The sequence below is a fragment of the Aythya marila genome (assembly GCF_965140915.1).
Source record: "Aythya marila genome assembly, chromosome: 13".
In the NCBI taxonomy this organism is placed as follows: domain Eukaryota; kingdom Metazoa; phylum Chordata; class Aves; order Anseriformes; family Anatidae; genus Aythya; species Aythya marila.
In genome coordinates, this window is record NC_139054.1 from 1,729,146 (window position 1) to 1,751,648 (window position 22,503).

The 22,503-nt window shown below is 51.1% G+C and overlaps 1 protein-coding gene across 2 annotated transcripts; it reads left to right on the forward strand.

Annotated features, from left to right (window-relative positions):
- Nucleotides 1–4,255: 4,255 nt before the first annotated feature.
- GPR174 (G protein-coupled receptor 174) lies at nt 4,256–12,234 on the forward strand. Of its 2 annotated transcripts, XM_082771198.1 has the most exons (3): nt 4,347–4,383; nt 6,991–7,442; nt 9,058–12,234. In XM_082771198.1, exon 3 carries the CDS (start codon nt 9,655–9,657, stop codon nt 10,639–10,641), a length of 987 nt encoding a protein of 328 aa, XP_082627324.1. In that variant the 5' UTR covers nt 4,347–4,383; nt 6,991–7,442; nt 9,058–9,654; the 3' UTR covers nt 10,642–12,234. The 2 variants fall into 2 exon arrangements, with proteins under 2 accessions (XP_082627323.1, XP_082627324.1); XM_082771197.1 differs by lacking the exon at nt 6,991–7,442 and having other exon boundaries at nt 4,256–4,383.
- Nucleotides 12,235–22,503: the final 10,269 nt, after the last annotated feature.

Here is a 22,503-nt window from a genome sequence, read left to right on the forward strand (position 1 = left end):
CACCGTCCCCTGCTGGCCTGAGCCTCCTCCTCTCACAAAAGAAAAGAATAATTAAGGGATGTGGTTTCCTTGCTTGGTTTTGGGGGAAAAAAAAGGCTTTTTAGGGCTGCAAAGAGCTGCTTCAGAGGGGCACGTTGGAGTGCAGGGGGTGGACATCCAGGTCGACCTTGGTGATCACTCAGGGCATTTATGGCATCCTGCTGAGCAAAGGCAAAGCCCGCACCGCAGCTCTGACCCTCCTGGCAGCCCCATGGAGCTTCCCCAGCAGCCCCAGTTACCGCCGGGCCTTCACCAGTCTGTTTGCAGATTGCGCAGCTTCACGGCAGCTTCTGCAACACAGCCCTGCCTCCGAGAGGAAAACAGGAAAAAGAAAGCAAAATAAAAACTCACAGCAAGCTGTCACGTGCAGATAGCAGCAGCCATTCCTGCGGGCAGCCCTGCCTGCACCACAGCTTGCAGGGGAAATAGAGCAGAACCCCCCTTTTTGGGGTTACCCGCACAGGATAGCCATGAATTCGCTGTTGAATAACATCTTTAATAACTCCCTGACCAGATTTATGCCAGGAAAGGACTTGTTCTTGTTCCTAACTTGACCTAAGTGAAAGTTTTCTTGTTGCTGGTTCTGCTTCAGCAGATAAGGCTGCGCTGGGTTTTACCCAAACCCGGCCCAAACCCAAGGAAACTCCCTTCTTGTGCAGGCTGCTGCCTCCTGCCTGCCGGAGCCCGGGTGGCTGCCAGCCCCATCTGTCCCACAGCCGGCAGCACTGCGGCATCCCCAGCAAGATTTAGGACCAGAACGAGCTAACTGCTAAAATGGGAAAATGAAGTGCTGGAGAGAAAGGGAAGGAAGGGGCGAGGGTGAGGGCTGATAGCAGCAGGCTCACCTCTGCAGGCTCAGCCAGGGACCCCCGGCTCTGCCTGCAGCTGCGGCAGTGCAGTGTCCTGAAATCTCACATGCAATTAGTTGTTCTACTCACACGCAGTTAATTAAGCACGCAAAATTCCCCAGTACCTAAATAAAGGCTCTCCAAGGTGATGCCCCTCGTGCGCAATGCTTTCTAGGGCACTGCAGGAAGGGAAGGAAAGCTGCTCTGCTCCGCTCCGCTCTGCTCTGCTAAAAATACCTTGTCCTGCCTCCGGGACCGCGTGCCTCCCAACTTCACCTCGGCAAAACCACCCCGCTGATGGCAGAGCCTGCGCTGCACACCCAGGAAGGATTGATCCCCAGGCACGGTGAGTGCTGGCTCGCTGAGTGCTGGCACAGTGCGTTCTGGCACCCTGCTCCCTGCCGCCGCTCCCGGCCACTTGGTGATCCTCCCGTCCTCGCCCTGCAGCGAGGGGAAAGTGCCGCGGCTGGCACGGGAACAGACACAGCCAGGCTCGAGTGCTGAGGGTAACCTAGATGCACAGCAAGCAAACGTTGTTGCCAGGGAGTGGCTTCCCAGACAGCAGTGATTTCATCCCACCCAAGGCCAATTTTTTGATTCATGGCTCAGCCAGCCGCTGAAGATCAGGTCACTGATGGTTATCGGGGTGGCACTCTGTTAGAAATATGGGGCCGTTTGGCAGCTCCAGGGCTGGAGCGATGCAGTTCAAACCACAAATGCCTGCTCATGCAGAAGGGAAAGGACCTGGAAAATGCCTCGCTGCCCACCCAGCCTGGGCTGTGCCAGCGCTGGCAAGCCCAGGGCTGCCACGGGTCGGCTCTGCTGCGACGCAGTCACAGCCCTGCCAGCTCCATGTGGGTGCCCTTCCCTGGGCTCCTCCTTGGGTGTGCTGGGCCAGCACCGAGGCAAACAGGCAGGCAGCCACCCTAATTTCCAGCCTTGCACTCAGCTTCTGGTTAACGTGAGGCTGCGCCGGCTGCAGCACGACGTGAAATGGGAAGGACGACCGCAGCGCGGCGCACCATGAGCGCCAGCTGTGCGCCGAGCGGGGCGCTGGCAAAACAGGATATGGTTATGCTCCGAAAGGTGTTTTTGAAAGAAGCAGCCGATCTGTACAGTAAGCACTCTTGCCACCCCGAACAGAGGCCAGGCTTTCTTATAAACGGGCCGGCTTCCGCAGAAATGAAAGTGCAAACTTGAGCACCCGCTGCGCATCTGAGCAGGAAAAGGAAAGGTAAAGTTTTCAGAAGCCAGTCTCTGTTCAGGAATTGGGAGGTTTTTGGTGCTGCCTTTGTTCCTGGCGCTTTGCTGCCTGTTGCAGCAGCAGCAAACCCCACAGCACGAGGCGGCAGAGGCGTGATGTGACCACGGGCAGGTTCTGCAGGGCGTGCAGCTCAGCTGAGATGCGGCACACGGCTGCAGGCTGGCTCCCACTTTGCCCAGCTAGCCCTGTTTTCAGGTAGCAATTTGGCAAGCCTTATGATTCAGAAGCCTGGGGACTGCCAGGTTGTACATCACATGATTTTGGGGAGGAAAAAAGGGTTATCTTGCAACTGCTAAGGTGAAAGCCCTTTGTGAAGAGCGCCGTGCACGGGCAGCTGCCAGGAGGTGCAGCGCGCTCGGGGAAGCTTCCCATCGCCCGATGCAATTACAGAAACACCACAGGACCAGCGCGAATGAGCCGGCATCTCAGCAGAGTCTCGGGGCAATGCCACAAGGCCACCAGCCCCGCTGAAGCACCAACCCCCCGGGTGCTTTTATTCTAAAAGTAGCAGCAGCCTGATGCATCCCAGAGCCCAAGAGAACAACTCTGTGGTGAAGATACCACGGCGCTGAAAGCAGCGGCTCCCACACAAGATTAATTATCCCACATTAAGCAACCACCAGGCTTCCAAAACAATGGCTGTATGCTTTATATAGCAGGAGCGTGAGCTGCTCAAACAGGCGAGTGCCTCTGTGCTTTGGGAGATGCTCCCCAGCAAGGAGCTGTGCCACTGCAGGGACCGGAGCATTGTCCCTGTGTCCCTGTGACCTTGTGTCCCTGAGGCTGCTCTCAGCACAGCATTTGCAGAGCAGAGCAATGACCACGGAGAGCCTCCTACTTTTGGGGAATCCCAAATGGGGCTGTGATAAGCTCCAGAAGGATTTTGTGAAGCATCCCCTGATGCAGGGGCTGTGGGGTCCTGCAGTGGGGGTCTCCTGCCCCAGCAGCCCCTTTCCATCCACCTCCATGGCAGCACTGTCCCCTCTGGCGAGACCATGGGTGACAGGGGCTCAGACCTGGGCTCTGCCACCTTTCTGCTTTGGGAGGTGGACATGGACGAGCTGACAGCCACCCCAGTGTTGGCAGATCCCCGCAAAGCAGCAGCTATCTGGACTCGCAGCCTCCCAGAATGATGTCCCGTGTGGCTAACGTGGGAAGGGCTCCTGGGTGCCCTGCACCAGAAGCAGAGGCAGGGTACAGGGGTGGCACAGACCTTAGCCCCTCATGCACCAGGCTGTGGTTTCCTGACAGGATCTGGCCCTGGCACTGCTTGCCCCAGAGCAGGGATCCCTTTGCCAATGCTGAGTTTTCCATAAAGAGATCTTATCCCCATCGCACCCGCAGTCACTGGCCCTCTGCCCACTGACCCCAACATGCGCCCACCCAGGGCCACGAAGATGTCAATTAGCAATTAGCACACATGCTCGTTTTTCTCATGGCTTTTCAGTTCTTCCATTTCTGTATTTGTCATCAGCAAGGGGAAGAAGCACTAAATACAGAGATGAGCAAGTGTTTCTGCGTTAGAAACGTGTGAATCCACAAGTCTTGTCCCTGGCCAGGCGGGTTTGTGCTGGGCACTGGTGAGCGGAGTGGTGCTGGGAGCCCATGGGGACAGCAGCCCTGGCCTGTGCCCACAACCTCCGTGGTGGGGAATGAAAAAAGAGTGAAATAATCTCCTTCGACAGAGGAGAGAATGAGGAAAGAGAAAGGAAACTGAGTGATGAAACATCTAGCACAGCTTTCGGTCTCATCAGCTCGGTGTCCTTGCAGAAGGGGGGCTCTGCAAGGAGGAGCTGGCCCAGAGCCCTCGCTGGTTCCCAGAGCCCCTCCTGGTGCCCACGGGTGCCTGCATGATGCCACCAGGACACGGCTGGGGCCATTCAAGCCCTTGTGGTCCTCCCAGTCCTGCTGGGGCCACAGCCCCACTGCGCTGAGCAGGAGCCACCGTGCCGCCGCGGCAGTTTCCAAAACACACCAAACCCAGCGGCGCCTCGATATCTCTCTTCACCACAAAAAAAAAAAAAAAAAAAAAAAAAAGGGGGAAAAAAAAGCAGGTCCAGCTCTGACCTGCTGGCACAATGAGCAGAAATAAACCAGGGCTGGCGGGGAGGGCCCCGCGCCGGCGCAGGCTGCACGCTCGCAGCAGTTGCACTTTTGCTTTGTGTGCCGGGAGGGGTGGAAGCGCGCACCCGCAGCGGGGCTCCACGGGCACAGCCAGCCGAGCCTGCCAAGGTAGGAGCACGCTTCTTATCCCCCGTTGCCTTCGATTCAAGGTTTAGCTTGTGCTTTCTTTAGTTATTATCGCCATGTGGGTTTTGTGCCTCCTGCGTTATAAGAGGGCTGGGGGTGCCCAGCAGAGAGGCGGGTGGGGCTCCAAATTCACCACCATGGGTCCTCAAAATTAACTGAAGGAGACGGTGCTGGACAGGTCGAGCTGGTGCTCAGGAAGTGACCCTGGGCAGGACGAGGAGCCGCTCGCTGTCTCCATGTTTCAGCCGTTCAGCAAGTGCTGGCCAGAGGCCCCGAGTGTGCCAGCGAGATGGGCACGGCTCCAGCCCAGGTGCCGGGTCCCCAGCCCCGTTCCCCGGTGCTGCCCCAAGAGCACCCCGAGGCCCCGTGCCCACTGTGGGTGATCCCCAGCCTGGGCAGAGCTGGTGGCTGCCAGAAAGGGATGGGGTGCTGGGGCAGGGATGTGGCTGGAGGGGGGCTTTTGGGGACCGTGCGACACAGGCTCCACTGGCACGTGCATGCAAGTGGTGTATTTACTCCTTGCCTCACGTCCCACTTCAGCATGTCGGAGCGTTACTAAATGGGCTGCTCTTTGCAGAAGGCAGTGTGCTGATTTTCCACCAGCAATTTTTGCCACTCTATGGCAAAAACTCGTGGAAAAGGAAAAAAGGTTCCTGTCCCTGCTGGTGCACCGGCGAACCTGGTGTGCGCGGGATGGGATGGAGCCGGCACCGCGGGAGCGCTGGCTCCGCTTGCCCCAGCTCCATGCCACGGGCATGTGGCTGTGCCCTGAGGGTGGGCATCAACAGTTTGGGTGGAAAATTCAAGATTTTGGTGTTTGATGCCGCACCTTCCTACCATGGCCATCGGCGTGTGCCAGGGAAGGGACACAGGGGTGTGGGCAGCAGGCTGACAGCTGGCTCTGCTCCTTGGGGTACATTTTCCATTTTTTAGCCAGGATAAATATCAGCAAGAAAGAAGAGCTTGGGCAGATGGTTAAAAGGTAAAAGCAGTATATGTCACAAGGAATTAAACCAGAGTGTTTACGTTTTCTTGCACATTTGTGGGATTTACCCAACTGAAATCCCCCTGCCGGCCTGGCTGACTGTCCCACGGCAGGCCCACGGCTCCAGCCAGCTCTCTGGGGGCAGAAGAAATGCCCAATCCCCCCCAGAAGGAGTCCCAGGAGTGCGTGGTGAGGATTTATGGTACTCGGGGTTGCTTTGGGACCTTGCTGGCTTACCTGACAGCCAAAACCTCTCCATCCCCCACACCCAGCCAGCATGGACACAGGCTGGGAACGCGGGGAGCGCAGGCAAGGCTGGAAGCACCGATACCCTGAGCAGGAGCAAACAAGATTAAGGATGAACAACAGAAAGAAACCCCTTCATCCTGCTGTGCCAAGGCCCCACAGCCCCAACCTGTAACATCTTGGCTGTTTCCCTGCTTTTTCCCCATAATGAGCATTCAGCACTTCAGTGACTCATGTTTCGAGTAACCACAGACGATGATGAACAGGCACCTGCTCGGCTTCTCTGCAGCTGAAGCAAAACAAGCTGGCTGTGTCCGTACTGCCTCGCAAACACGGTGTTGGCAAATTTATTCTGGCAACCCAAGGCGCAACTGGTGCTCGGTGCAGAACGGGTGCTGCAAGAGCGGATGGATGCTCGGGAGGCCACTGGTACCCAGGGTTAGGATGAACCACACAGCTCCTGATGTAACCCCAGAGGTGTCTGACTGATCTGTGCCAGGACAGCCAGGAACGCAGAAAGGCAGGGGCTGTGCTGCTTCAGGCCAAGCACAGTGAAGTTTCAGAAGAGGCAAAGTAAACGAGACCATGAGGGTGGCCAACAGAAACGCACTGTGGCTTCCGCGGGCAGATGCTACCAAAGAAGTAAAGAGAGAAATTTCCACCATCAACACAACAAGAGGCAAAACTGTCCCCCCTGGGGAAGAAGGTAGAAACCCAAAGGTCTACCAGAAAGCTGCTTCAGGAGAAAGAAGACTTTTTTTTTTTTTTTTTTTTTTTTTAAAACGTGAAAGCAGCCCTATGTAATTAGTGGTTTATATTTGCATAACTTCTACTTTTATTTATTACGGATGATGTGATGATGATGATGACTATTTTAACTGTAATGACTGGTAGTTACCACTGCCACAACAGGACAGCAGCAATTCCAGGGCCGTACAAAGCCTGGGCACTGGGCAGTGATGCTGTGCCCCCTCGCTGGTACCCACTGGAGGGATGTGCACACCCCAACACCACCGCCCACAAGACTTCATTGGGACCCTGAGCTTCCAGCTGAAATCCCGCTGATCTGGAATTTAGCTGGCAGACTCGTGTGCCCAACTCTACTGAGTCCTGGCCCTTAAACAGCTGGCTGCAAACCTCACCTGGTGTTCGTGGCTCATTAAGACAAATGAATCTTCTTCATCAAGCACCCTAAAGTGACTGGCTGTGGGGTCTCCCTGGCAAAATGAAGAGGGGGAAAAAAGGTCAGGAGGAAGAAGGAAGTCGTGCCTGGGGAGAGCCTCACCCCCCCAACACGCGCCCTGAGCTGACGAGAGACGAGTGCAGATGACGTGAAACAAAATTTCCTCTTTCTGCAGCTTTTTTTAGCCTCCTGCTGGTTTTTACGCAGCGCTTTTGGCTGAACCACCGCGCTGTGCAATGTGACTGCCCGGGATTTCCAAAGCGCACTTTCTCACCACCACGGGGCGGGTGATGCTGTCCCCTGCACCGGGGCTCTCAGGGCCCCCGGGGCCGCAGCAGCATCTCTGCCCAGGCGGGGGTAGCAGGAAAGTCCCTGGGCAGTGGGGAGGGCGAAACACGGGCAGCTAAGGAGGCAGCTTGTGTACCCCAGCGATGGTTTGTCCTGGAGGGGTCTGTACCCACACCGCACGATGCTGAACCCTCCCTGGGAAGCTCACGGGAGTGCACCAAGCGCTGCCAAAACCCTGTCCCATCCGCACGCCCCTCGGTTACTGGTGCCAGTAAAGCAAATGGAAACTGAAGCCCTCAGCCCCAGTTCCCCACCCATGACTGATAAACCAACGAGTAGGTAAGCACCAGTTTTCCTACGTGACTGAGAGATTACTCACATTTCTAGAATTAATTGTGCCCTGGAGGTCAGCCTCAGAATTAATAGCAGGACTGGAAAGTCTTCGCAGAGGAGGCTAGCTGACCCCACGGCTCGTTAATGGGCGCCTCTGGAGCTGAATGCGATTATTTCTCGAGCCCTTTTGCTCTCCTGACTGAGTTGGATGTGGGCTCCCTGGAAAAAGGAAAACATCTCGGTCTCTTTGGACTCATCACTCAATGGTGTGGCAAGAGAAATAAAATGAATGGGCACATAAAAGCTGCCCTGAGAACAGTTTCCTTTGGCAGATTTTGTAGTTTTATAGAAAGCTGCTCCAAAGTTGCAGTGCAATCACACTGACAAGTGCTGAACATCAGCCTCACTAAAAAGCTTCGTATTTTAGCACCTGTGCCTCAAAGTACAGGAAAAAGCATCACGGATTGCAGCAGGGTGAAATTTTTAATCTATAAATGTGCCTCGGGCACATCACGTGGCACCACACTTTTCTCATGTAGACCTGTAGGTTTGGTTCTTCACGCTGAAGCAAAAGGTGACCTGGAGAAAGTTTGATCAGAGATCTGAATTCCCTCTATATTTATTAGATCTGGGTTTTGGTTGGTTGGTTGGTTGGTTGGTTTGGTTTTGGTCTGACATATTCAGATATTATCAGCTGCCCACTATGCAAACAATTTTTGAACAAAGTCGTCCTACAGTCAGCTTAGTTTATGGGGAAATGACTCCTGGTGTTTCCAATGGCTGCAGCAGGCCTCCTCACAAGGTGGCGAATGGAAAGGCTCAGAAAAAGCTGTTGGGAGAAAGTGTGCGTTGTTCTGTGGCAAAAAGCACTTAATAAACAGGCCACTTGTCCCTGCTTGCAGTACGAATGTCTTATTTTCAAAAAATAAATGAAAAAGTTGACCCCCCCCAAAAAAATGTGCGCTGCTTTGATGCACCTGTGCTGATGCACCTTACGAGTGGTGGAGGCTGAGCCTTTTCTCTGCCTTTCCAAGAGAAAGCCCTGGCAGGTAGCTGACAGCCGCCGTCCGTGCCTCCCACGCTGCCCTTTTGCCTGCAAATGCTGACGGTTTGGTGAAAGCCACCATCCTGGGGCTCCCACGCCGAGGTGCAGCACCGGTGTCTGTGCTGATGGAAGATTTACATGAAAATGCACAGGGCCATTCAGATGAGCAGCGCATTTCTTTCCATCATCTTCTCGGTTCTTTGTAGCCGTGGCGAGTGTGGGAAGTTTCTGAAGGACTTTCCCGGAGGCCACGGGAGCATCGAACCCATGGGGAGGATGGTCCTGGGGCTGTGGGCTGCAGAAAGCAGGCATGAGCTGAATCAGCCCTGTGACGGAGCCGCTGCAGGGTGGGCTGTGCAATTAAACCCATTTTCTATCCGTTCCTCAGTGGTTTGTCCCTGACTTCCCTTGGGCGAGAGGTGGTGCTGGGTAGAGGGGTGAAGAGCTGACCTCTTCTAGCGAGGGGTTGCTGTTGAGGAGAGATTTTCCTCCCTCTCCTGCAGTCCTCCTACAGGCTTTGCTGTGTGCGACCCGCGGCTCCGTGCGGCGCTGTAACTGCACCTCTCTGTCTTTCAGCTGTGGGACCGTGCCTGCCGTCAGACTCCTGTGCTGAGGGAAGGGGCTGCAATGCCACCCGAAAGGTGACCGAGGGTGCAGACCTGGCGCCGGACTGTTGACTGCTTCAACACGTAAAGATGGATTTCTCCGTGGGGATCCCAGCTCTACCAGCACCGCAAGCAGCTGCGTTAAGGTCTGGTAACTTCTGAAAAAGCAGGAAGGACACGTACAATACAAGCAGGACTTGAATGAATCCAGAGCAGAGCTCCTCACCAGATGGGACAGGATCGCCTAGCTGAAGCCTTGTGCACAAACACCAGGGCTGAAGGAGGTTTACACCTGTTTATTTAGGAACCAATAACCTCAGGACAACCTGGCTGCAGGGTGCCAGTGAGGACCATGTTACTGTGCCGGAGTGCTGACAGCACATGCCTGCGTTGGCACAGCAGAAGACTTCATGAAGAGCAAAGGTAACCAGTGCCCGAAAGGCAGGAAGGCAACGGCTTGGGACAGAGGTGCTACTGAGCTCGCAGCTCTTCTGCTCGCCATCTACGCACAGCTCCTGGGGGCTCTGGGGGAAGAAACCAGAGCTGAGCAGGAATCTAGAGCCCAGCCATGGAGAACAGCTCAACCTGCTCCAACAGCACCAACCTCAAGCCCTACTATGCAGCTACATACACTTTCATCCTCATCCCTGGACTAATAGGAAATGTATTGGCTTTGTGGGTCTTCTATGGGTACATGAAAGAGACTAAACGGGCCGTAATATTTATGATCAATTTAGCCATTGCTGACTTATCGCAGGTTTTATCCTTGCCTCTGAGGATTTTCTACTACTTGACTGGGACATGGGAGTTTGGATCAGGCCTCTGCATGTTTTGCTTCTACCTGAAGTATGTCAATATGTACGCCAGCATCTACTTCTTGGTTTGCATCAGCGTGAGGCGGCTTTTGTTTCTTATGTACCCGTTCAGATTCAGCGACTGCAAACGCATTTGTGATGTGTACATCAGCATTGCTGGGTGGATCGTGGTCTGCATTGGCTGTTTGCCTTTCCCTCTGCTGAGAAGCGAAGAAGCAAAAGTTGCAAACAAGTGCTTTGTGGACCTCCCTGTACGGGAAGTTGACCTTCCCACTGCCATTGCAATGATGACGCTAGGGGAATTGGTGGGATTCATAACACCCCTTTTTATCATCGTATATTGCTCGTGGAAGACCATCTTGTCATTAAAAGAAAAAAACGTCGCTTCACCTGATCTTGGAGAGAAAAAAAAGGCTTTGAAGATGATTCTCACCTGCGCTCTGGTATTTCTGATTTGCTTTGCGCCTTACCATATCAGCTTCCCACTGGATTTCTTTGTCAAAACCAAAAAGATTAAAAACTGCCGCGTCCAGGAGGTGATCTCCCTGTTTCACGCCGTGGCCTTGTGCCTTGCCAGCCTCAACTCCTGCGTGGACCCCATCCTCTACTACTTCACTACGGACGAGTTCCGGAGGCGGCTGTCCCGGCAGGAGCTGCAGGACAGCGTGCAGCTGCACAGCCACAGCTGCAGCAAGAAGCACTCCCAGGCCACGCTGCAGGAGGAGGCCACCGACTGCTAGCGCTGGCTGCCCCGGGCATGGCCCCGGGTACCGCAGGTGCTCGTGCGGATCTGGCCCGTGGCCGATCTGCTTCCCCAGGACACGTGCTGTAGGTGACCCTGCTCGAGCAGGACTCGATGAGCTCTGGAGGTCCCTTCCAACTCAACCACCCTGTGATTCTGTCACGCTGAGAGCCGCTCTTCAGGCACGCTTCTGCTGGCCCCCAGGAGGATTTGAGCTAAAAATACAACAACAAAAAAGCCTGATCTACCCCCTGATGTTTTAATACTTTGGCTGCAAGTGTTCCCTGTGTAAGCACCACTATGTAAATCCCACAGGCCCCACTCCCGAGATGGGCAATCAGGAGCAGGCTGGTGTTGGCAGGAGGAGGCCACACAGCCCTGCCCCGCTGCCACCCACCCATAGCCCAGTCTCACACCCTGGCACCAGACCAGATGCTGCCAAGACTTTGGGATTTCCCCATCCAGCAAGAATTCAGTCCTAAAGTTAGCACGTGGCCCAGTATTATATTATTCTGAAGCAACTGGCGATGGCACAGCATCTTTAATTTCTACATGTGCCTGAGGCCTCAGGTCACCCCGAAGGCCTGGTTGCATCCATAAACACCCAGGACTCGATTCTGGGGGTGCATCAGTTGACAGCTCCCCAAATCACAATGCCAATCAAGTGCCCAGACACTATTTTTTTCTACCATCAGCCATTTTCTTTTACCATCAGGTCATTTCTGGATCAGGGTAAGAAGTAGCAAAATGCCACGAGCGGCCCTTTTTACTGCCTGTGACAAGCTTTAAACACAGGGCCCTGCTTTGAGTGTATTTAGTCAGGGTAAGGGTCCAGTGAGCCTCTCAGGTCCTTTTTTTCTCCAAAAACGGGGTAAATGGTTCCCCTTTCTCTGACAAGAGACTCTGCACCATAACACCTGCTGTGGTGTTATCATCAGTATTACGGTGACCTGCCCCTGAGTCCAGGAGTTGACGATTTTGGGGCGGGGATAACTTTCTGTAGTTGTAGAAAATCCACCTTAGTGAAGTTCAAGTCATTAGCACCAGCTTCGTTAAGATGGGGCACAGGAAGCTGAGCTTTCTGCAGTTTACTGTGATGGGAACTCACTATATGCCGAGTCTAAGGAGCTACCTAACAGGTGGCTTTAAAAAGCTGAGAGAAATATTCAAATGTGGATGTATTTTTAATAGTAAGGTCTTTAAAATCAAACAACAGAAGCTTCGTGCTCCACTGGTACTTTATTTGCACCTTCTTGTATAATCTGTTGTTACGTGAACATTTGAAATGTTACATTTTGAATTGTAAAAATACTGTGATATTAGATTTTATTTAATGCAAATACTGTTTTATAGATTTTATTTATGAAAACATTTTGTAGAAAAATGATGTGAATTCCAGAGACTGTTGGAACACAGAAAGACCTTTTTAAAAAAACTTTTAAAATCCCTCTATATAATAAACCACCCCGCCCACACTGCCAGCCTGTGTCTGTACATGCATTCAGCTGAGTATGCACCACTAATTTGCAGAAACCGAGCAGCACATTGTAATTTGTTCACAACAATAAAAAAAACTATTTATTTTCCAGTATCTGCTTGCATTTCCTGTTGTATATAATAAAAAAAAATCATTCCTCCTCCCCCCCCCCCCCAAATTTTAAATGCAGTTCTTGGCTTGCTCTCAAACCTTCAACTGCCTGCATCAGCAGTAAGTTCCTGCTTACAGACCATGTGGGGCAGCTCTTGGAGCATTGCTGCCTCCCAAGCACCTGGAGAAAACAGAACTGAGCACACACAACAGCTCCCAGCTGAACGAGGCACGTCAGGCACGCATCAGTTCAGTGGTCATATTTGAAGATAATGCACAATTTTAAGCTTTTTTTGCCATTTATGAACACCTACACGTTTCAGACCCACCCTAAATGGAGTGTTTTCCCTTAGGTCCATCAGGCTGTGAATTGAGTGGTGTTTTCTGTGGGATGGGAATGAAGCCCCCAGCACCAGAGGGAGAGTCCCTGACCTCTGCTATGCCAGCCACATGTGCACCCACCACTGGCCTCCTTCCCCCAGCCGTGTGGGAGGCAGCAGGACAGCCCAGCACGACCCCACAGAGCCACTTTTAGCTTCAGAGCGGGGAGAGAAATCACATGAAAGGTTGTCAGAAGTTCAGAAATAATCAGACGAGAAGAACTCAACGTGCTTCAATTTTCCCACTTAGAAAATACCGTAGGCGCAAGAGCAGCCATTTCCTCCACGGTGTGGTTTATTCATATTACTATTAACGGTCTCTTTTTACAGGAAGTCTGCTGCAATGGTCGCGGTAGCTCGCGTGAGCCGGGTTCAGGTGCTCTGCCTGCCTTGTCCTGCCATCCGTGGCAGCTCTGCTCCAGGCAGGGTTTGCTTCAGCTGCCCTCTTCCTCACTTAGGTGAGCAGAAGGCATACGTCGTGCCCAGGGGTGGCTTGGAGCAGAAGGATGCTCCAGTGTCCTCCCAAAACACAAAACCCAAAACCCCCAGCTCGTGCTAGGCCCAAAGGAAAGGTGCATCCTCTTTCCAGCATTTACATCTCAGGGGAGTTTTTCTTCATCTGGCAATGGAAGAAGACTCCTCCAAGGACTCACCCCGAGGCTGGAAGGCATGGTTACTGCCACACATTTTATTTTTTCTTCAGATTGTTGAATTAAGTTTATTCTCAACTTTGAAGCTTTGGAGCCTTCACCATCACCCTGAAAAAAATCATACCCTCCTGGGAAGTTTTCATTTTGTCAAAAATACAGTTTCTCATTTAAAAAAATAAAAAATAAAATAATAATAATAAATAACAATAATAATAATTAAATTAAAAATAAATGAATAAATCACAAGGCCAGGTAAAGCATTTTTCCCGGAAAGCTAGTGTATGCTTGGGGACCTTTGAGTGTTAAGAGCAGCACCAAGGCAGGTTTTTTTTTCGGGAAGCCCGGCATGAGAAGAGCATGGCAGGCTCGTGGGTTGAAGCAGAGCTCTCAGCTCTGGCCCTGCTGGTTTGTGAGCGTCTCGCCACCTTGTTTCCACCAGCCCCCCCGCCGCCGTGCGCCTCCGAGCCCACGCACCGCCTGCCCCAGCCGTGGCCCGTTTCATCACAGCCCGGTGCCGCCTCGCACAGCTTCCCCTGCTAACAATACACAAAGGAAGAGACGTGATGGGGTTTCTGCATCTTGAGGCGTACAGTTGTACTTGCGAGCCAGGGCTGCTGCAGCAGCGGGGGAGTGTGCGCCCTCCCCCCTTCCTGTCTTCCTTTTCAGACCTTCCCGAGATGGCCAAGACAGGTCGGAGGCCACAGGAGCCAGGAACCTGTCGCTGATGGTGGGCTTGAAAAAAGCACTGGGAGCTCTCCACGTAACTCAAAGATCCCCTTCCTTACAGTTCTTTACCTAAGCATGGTTTTTGTTCCCCCATGTGCTTCTCTCCATCCATCAGCACCGCGTTTATTCGTTATTTTGCCATCGGGTTGTCAGTGCCCAGCGAACGCTGCCCATTTCTCTCTACTCAGCGTTAGGCTTTTCTGATGCAATCAAGCAAGCACCAGCGGCAAGTTCCGACACCTCGCTGTTCGCTTCCTTTTTTGCTTTGCTGTTAGAGGCCAAAAATCAGCATCGCCCCCGGTGTCCCCAGAACAGCTTGGCACCCGCGCAGAAAGCCCGCACCGCTGGCCGGGCAGCCTGGAACACAGCTCACGGCCGTACCCGAAAACCACAGTGGCCGAGCCAGATACAAATCAACCCCGTCCAACACAAAAACAAGAAAGAAGATAAACTATCATCAGAGATGGTTTGATGAATACCCTGACAAAGAACAAAGAAGCTGGAGTGGTCACAGCAGTGCCTGGGTTCACACAGCCAGCTAACACCCAGCGTGGTCGGGCTCCAGATTTTGGGCTGATAAACCAACCTCTATGCAAATACGAGCCATATGCTATACACCAGGGCCCAAAAGACAGAGTTTCCAGATCCAGCTTTGAAAAAGGTTCTCTTATTTATCCAGGATAAAATAGCCCCAAAAAGCACATCCTCACAACAGTTTTGGTAGCACCACTTGCTGCTGTGATGATTTTGTTGGGAAGTAAACTGCTTTACTGGCCCTTCTCTACAGTGATTTGCACTAATGAATTAAGTTGCAGGGGTAACACTGCTGATATAAAGCAGAAGGCCCCAAGGATTTCTCAAAATTTAAAAAAAACGTGCCACAAAGGAGATCATTTGGGAAGCTAGGTGGCTCTAGGAGGAACTTGGGGTGAAAATATGACACTCCAGTTGAAATAAGCAGTCAGAGACAGGGATCATTGCTTTTCTTATCACATCTTTCCTCTGGTGTTTATTGCTTTCTGCTCTATTAAAGCCTTGAACTGCATTTAGGAATAATCTCCAGCTGTTACAGACTACTTTGGGGCATTGGTACACCTTCTGTTGTGGTTGTCATCCCCCTGCTGCTGAGAGAGCAATCTTCAAGCAACAGAAGGAGGTGCCTATCCCAGGGCCAGGCACATCCGTCTGATATACTCAGGCCTAGATTTGAATGTAAAGGGGTTTTAGCATCACCTGAATCTCACTGGCAGGAGCAGATCCTGGTCCCAAAACACGGCGAAGGGATAAAGCTGTCACTGCCCCTCCTTGTAAGTACAGGAAGAAGAATGGTCAAAATTCTTGCTCAGTCCAAGAGGGGATTTAATTTCCTTTTTCCTCTTGTTATGGAAATGCTCTTGGTGATTCAAAGCAGTGGAAAAAAGAAAAGGTGACAAACCAGAAGCTGGTGCTGGGTACAGGGAACAGACCCAAACATGACTTTCAGCGGTTAGTGCTGTCTCCTCAAAGGGGAAGGTGCTTGTTCCTGCTGCACGCTCTATTTTTGTACCTTGCGTCAAACCAACACTGGATACAATCCGTAAACACCCCCAGCTGCTGGGAGGCTGATGTGGGGTTTTTCTGGTGGCAGTTGGCACTCCCCGATAAGGGAACTCCACTCTGCCCTGGGGACGTGACGACCGAGCGGTGGCTACCCAAGGAAGCCAGGCTGGCAACGCGCACGGATGTCCCCACAGCCCCTTCAGGCTGCGGCACCAGGGGACGTCAAGGAGTTCTCCACCTGGTCACAATCCGTGCTCAGCTCTGGGCAGACACAGAGGTGGCAGCACCAAGTTAAAGTGAGGGGGAGAATGAAGGCTCCTGGAGGTTGGCGACCTCCACGGTAAGCAAGTGGCTGAGCTACAGTTGTCAGGACTACAATTTTCAGTGCAGGTCTCATGAAGTTTTCGCCCCCTGCCTTTTTATTTTTTTTCCCCAAACCTAGAATTCAGGGAGGGGAAAACAAATGAACAAATAAAAACCAAACAACTAGCAAAGGTAGGGTGAATGCAATATAATGGGTTCCCATATTGTACTATGAGAATTAACAAATCCCTTCTGCCTACCCATTTTTCCAGTGAGCTCAACCATGATGCAAGAAGGAAAAATATCACTGGGGCTCCAGGTGAGGAAAGGCCATGGCTTTTACCAGCTACGGCGTGCAGTCATCTGTGGTCTGCTGCAAGCACCAAACGCCCAGCTTCATCTCCCTGCTCCCCTTCCAGTGTCCTAAAGGAAGAAATCTACCTCAAACTCTCAGGTCCCCTGAGATCTGTTTTGCTGACTAGGTTCTCTAATCTGCTGGAAGTCTGCATAACGGCACTGAATCACAGGGCTGATACGTTGCCCAAACCCCACTATTACATGACAGGGCTGGTATTTAAAGAAATGGTAACTCCTTGTGGTCAGACAGAGGGCTGCGCAGCTAGAAAGAAAGTTCCCAGGAGACCTATGTAAAACAGAAGCTAAAAATCACATGGCTTTGAGTTTCTAGTTTAATGAGAGGTTTCTTATTTGAGTTAACACCAACCATCAAAGCCAGTCCCAGCCCGGTCCCGCTGGCGAGCAGCCCGTACCAGCACCAGCACAAGGACACAAGGACAGGGCCAGGTTCTCTCTGCAGGACAGTAAGGGAGGCATTTACCCTCCACCCTGCCATTACGTTGCTATCTTTAAAGCAAGCCACAGCCTACAAAAGGTTCCAGGGGACACGTCGGCCACAGGATAGGGATGTCCTTAGAAATAACGCTACAAATTCCAGGAAATCTTTTACAAGCAAGGGTCAAGCAGTTCCCTTTTACCAGTAAAAGGGATGTGGGGCAGCTGGCGCTGTCTCCCCGGGGAGCAGAGGACCCCTCTGTGCCTCAGCCCCAGGGCCAGAGGCACCATCATGAACTTGTGCCTGTCACAGAGGCAGGAGACAGCCACCAGAGCTGCCCAGGATGGTTTGGTGTGGGGCAAATGGTGCTGGTACTCACTGAGCTAAGGGACAGCCCAGTGAGCAGCAGGGAAATAAGTGAGCTGAATTTCGCACGTGAGCACTGAACTAAACGCACAAGAAATCCTGTTCGCAAGCCCTGCCAATGACTTCATTACTGATGGGGTTTGCCCTCAGATTCCCATTGAATATCCACACACCTCTGAAGCTTATTCTGGATTGTATTTTGTAATGGGATCATACTCTTGTGCTGGCTCAAGGCCACATCTGAGCCCAGCTCAGGGCCCTGGTGTGCACAGTGCCAACCCCTGGGTGAGCACCAGGGATTTGTTAGCATCAAGGGCCACGTGAAGGCAAGTTTGCCTTCATTCACATTCATTCAGCAGAATGAGTTCACTTTGGGGGCTCAGGTGTTTGTTCTCAGAGATCTGATCTCTGCACGACAAGCCCTTGGTAGGATTAGCAAATGGGGACTGCAACCCCATCCATCCAAAGGCAAAAGGAGGAACACAGAAGCAACACTGCAAGGCTGATAGCAGGGCTTTGGAGCACACATCCATGCTCCCCAGTGCAATGGCACAGCCTGTGCAGCCTCTTCCATGTGTGAAAACATATAAGAGGTAGAAAATCAAGAAAAAAATAAAAAATTAAAAAAAAAAAAAAAGAGAAAAAAAAAAAAAATGTCTTGTATAGGGAAACCATTGGTTCCACTAAGGAACAATGAATTTTGTGAGTCTAGGACATGCTATTATCCAGTGGTATTTATAAATAAGAGATACAGAAGCTGTTGAGATATGGAGCTCCTTCTCTCGCACTCGGGGCGCTCAGCCAGACACTTTGTTTTCCCTCCTGTCAGCATGAGTCACTTCCCTTCCAAAAATCTAGGGTTGTAATCTACCACAAAACAGGGCCCCAGAAATACAGTGGCAGTCAGCACCTCCAGATGCAAGCTCCTCTGAGCTGGTAGACAGTTTTACCTCCGAGTCACCTCCAGCCAGGCAAACCCATACCACAGATCACGCCTTCAGACCGTCAGCAGTGGAAGGAGGTGGCACCTTTGGAGGGCCATTTCTGCTTCGCAGCTACCCACCTGCTTCAGCCGTGCCTTGCAAACTGCCCAACGTGAATACCAGAGCCTTGATGAGAGCAGAAGAACTCAGGACATCAAGGAAAGCAGCTTATACTGCCGCGCAGATGTACGAGATAAGGCTGAATGCTTTCATTTCTTTTCAGAGCGCAAACTTAAGTGAAAAACAGCAGTTACGGCTCAGATCATAAGCGCAGATCACAGCCACGGAAGCGCTGTCATTTACTTCATGTGAAACAGCCTGGCTTCCTCTTTTACTGTTAGGTGAGGAGGCAGAGCCCTGGCTGCTGCCAGCCTCACACTGTACCGGTGATGAGCACACCGGTGCGGACAGGGCAGCCTGAACGGTGGCTCCTACCTCTCTCTGATTTGTCTGAGCACTAAGGATTAATGAGTGAGAGGGGCTCCCGAGAATCTGAGGTGACAAAGCAGCTGTCACTGTCAAGCCCAGGGAAGCCGAAGTACTGAATTACTGATCTTCACGTGAGAATGCAGAGTTACAATCGATATCATCTAAAAATAAAAGTATGAATAAATAAAATAAAGGCCCCACCTGCCCAAAGAAAGCAAACACACACACGCCACCGACCCAAAACGAGGGATTGTTGATCATCAAAGAAACTGTGGGTTTATCTGTCGGTGGAGCTGTTCCTGATGAATCCCACAGGCAGGCACTCTAACGCCAGCAGAAGAGCTCCTGGCTCCTCTCCAGCCAGGGATTAGGCTCACAGGAAGGAAGCTCTTGTTCCAGAAGAAGGTGTCCACATACGGGCTTAACCTGGAACAACTTCAAATGTCAACATGCCCTAAAATGGAACAGCTCAAGAGAAGCTGAGCACGCCGGTAACACACACAGGTCACCTACACCCACAGTCAGAACGGCTCTTAAGGCAGTGAATTCACTTCTACATTTGTCAGTGTGAAGCCTGGGAGAGGAGCCACCCTACAAAATGACAGAAAACAAGCTTAAGCAAACAAAATAGTCGGAGCTATAAGAAATAATTTCCTTTGGAGGTGGAGTGCTAGGTGGCAAGGCTTTAAGTATTCTCAAGACAGGAAATACACCCATTTCTATTGCCTAGGCAATAGAACGCAGATAAACACATAATAAAGAAATCATTTTAATGAAATAGTGTGACTATAATTATATATACGTGTAATTATTTTGCTTAGAGTCTCAAAGCTTCAATCAGTGCTAGCATCTGGGCACCGTGCCATGCTGGCAGCCCAGCCATCCCCCAGCCAGCTTAAAACGAGGACAGTCAGAGCAGCTTTAATTCCTCCAAGCCCTACCTCGAGCGCAGTCTTCCCAGAAGTGGTAATTCAGCCACACGGCTAGCATGTACCCCTGCAGGGACTCCACGAGCTAACCGCACTGTGTGTATCTGGCCCTCCACGTGCTCTTTTCTGCTCTAGGATTTTTAGTTTGAGGCACATTAGGAGAATGTGAGATTAAACACATCAGATTGTGCATGTTTTTACCTAAAAACCATAATGTTTTCGTTCTTTCTAGCCTTTCTGAGTACTTTGGAAAGGGACAAGAAATGAAATTGTCCACCTGCAAAAACTAAAGCTGGCACCTGCTGTCATTACAAAGAGGACTGTCCAAGTTAGCTCACCCTGCTGCAAGCAGAGCCAAAGCAATCGGGGAAGAACGAATTCCAAGCATAGGAGGAGGATTAAAAATATAGTAAAACAAATTTCCTCGGGGAAATGCAGTGCTGGTTTCAGAGCTGGGATATTTCTGCCATCACCCACCATAAACTCTTCTGAGCTACGCCTGTGTTTTTGGTAGCTTTTCCTGTGATGCAAAGAACTAAGAAAGTCCACAGAAATCAGCCCAGTCCTGCTGAAGTCCGAGCAGATTCCTTTCTTCTGGGTGCCTACATGCACACCGTGACTTTCGGTATAGCTGTGAGGTGAGCCTTTCACACCCTTGCTAGCAAGGCTGTGCTGCAACAGCCCATGGTACAGGGTTGAGCTTATGGTGAAATACGTCCTACTTTTAGCCAAACAGCTTAACAAGTCTGAGGTGCTAAAGCTTTAATTTCATATCATGCTGAGGCCTCTGTATGTCTTTTAAGTGTTTCATCACTGTCCCCATTTTTCCTTACCTGGATCTTCATCTCAAGGTATTTATATAAGCAAGCAACAACTTAATTCTTATGTTTTGTTTGTTTTGTTTTGTTTTGTTTTAACCACAAGACCAGGCTGCAGAAAAACCTGAAGTTCTAGCGTAGGGGAGCATCTCCTCTAATGGCAATGTCTGTCTGTCACTCACACCACCACCAGCCACCCGCATCTTACGGGTCACACTCAGACAGAAAGCCTTCAGGCTTCTGCAGTGGCCAGCAGCATCTGCTCCGACTAACAAACGCGTTTGCTCTTTCTTGCCATTTTCTCCTATGTCTTCCTGATCAGAGTTACAAATAAACTTGAAAAAACTCAAAGGTAGTGCTGGAAGATGAATCATCCAAAGCACTGGAATCCATTTTAACATTTGTTTAGGTATTTAAAGCTTTTGTTTAAAAACAATATCATAAAAGATAACCTGCAAGCTGGCATAAAGACAGTTGTCTGTACACAAGTGCACAGAGGCTGCTGATTGTCCTGTGCACGCCGATTACTTTTTGAGTCAGCACACTTGTAAAAACCAGCCACTGCTGTAAATGAGCTTGCATTTGCATCTTGGCAATATTATTAGGTACAATACTCATGTTTAAAGCATAGTCTTACTCAGCTATTAAGCAGTATTTCATACATTTACACGTTACTGTTATAAAGTTGCTCTTCACTGCAGGTAAACTATGCCCAAAAGCAAAGAGTCAACACCAGCTGAAGGAAGCCTGCTCCAAGCCACCTTTGTGTTTAGGTACAGTAGTTACTCGGAAACCTCGATTTCAGCCTAAATAGGTGCAGTGTCAGTTTGAGTCACCCACCAGTAGCCAGCTCGTGCTGAGGCACCGAGTTTTTATCGGTTATGTGTGTGTACCTTCCAGCCCAGCCCCAGGCAGCTCAGAAGCAAAGGGCTTGCTGACTGTGCCACCTACCGGTGCAAGGCAGCCTCCTGACTCTTGCAGAGCGGATAGATGAATTCAGCTCCTCAAAGATACCGATCTGGAAATAACCAGCGCTCCCAGGACCTTATTGGAAGCCACCTTGCAGCGGCAGCCCTTTGATCAGAGTGCCTGTCCGCAGCACAAAGCCATCAGGGCCAGAGCATGAGCCCAGCACGCCGCCCGCACGGCTGAAACTGCAGCTACTCTCTCAAAGACAGAGCCCCGAGGAGGTGAGCAGAACAATGTGTTCCTTCAATACGCTGGCTCGTTGCCTAGAACATCTAATAGGTTTTTAAGGAACTGACTTCATTCGTTTAAAGTCTTTAGCAGGCAAAGGTAAGAGAAACCGCTGCAGCCTATCTGGAAGCGTTTCTTGCGTTCCTGCTCCATGGCTGGAGACAGCCAGCAGGTTAAAGGCCTGCACGCTGCGAGCTCTCCCCGCACAGCTGCTCAGAGCTGGAAGGAAGAGTTCCCGTCTCTGTTTGCAATCCAGCCAAAGCTGAACGCCGCAGTCAGATGCTCTTGCTCTCTGCGATTAACTCATTTCCAAATTTTCCCACTACCAAACCAAACCAGACAACCTCCCCACCCTCGATATCCTCTCAGACGATCCGGAAATCTTCCCCACGGTAACTTGTCCAAGCACACAGCAAGCCTGCAGCCACACGGACAAGTTTCTACTGCTTCCCCTGGTAAAACATACCTAGCTCTCTAACAGATTAAGAGGTTTCTACAGCTCTGTAGTCCAGTAACAAAGTTAAGGACACAAAATTCCCTGCTACACTTACTGTTTTACAGACAAATGCTCTGATTACAAAGAGAGCAAAGCTCTGGTTTGGGGACATGTCCTCTGCATTGCCCTATATGTAGGGAGAAGAGCTGCGTTAATTTCCAAGACACAACAACAAATTTCCCCACTGCCCCAGAGCTGGTCGACTCCTTTCCACTGCACACTTTCACAATGACAGAGGAGCTCCTCCTTTAGTGGCATTTTACTCGCTAGTTCTCAGCGCAGACAGCCTGCTTATTGTTTTACTTCCAGCTGTAGAAGTCACAGATATTTTCCAGGAAAGCCAGAAGGGTTTGGTACATTAACTCTTTGAGCAATCAGACTAATACAAGTCTCACTGTCTCCTACCTCTGTGCTTAGAGCTGGTAAAAGCTGAACAGTGCTTCTGTAAGATGTTTGATTAATCCTCGGCTGTCTTGGAGTTAGAATACGCTAAAAAGACTCATCTCATGAGCATGGCCATAAATGCAGTAACACAAGCATACTGTTGGCCTCCAGTCTCTTCAACAACGTTGAGAGATGTGTGCTACAATTCACTTTTTTTTTTTTTTTAAAACAATACAGCTGAGCTGCTGCCCTCATGCCAGGAAGCCTGCACGAATTCAA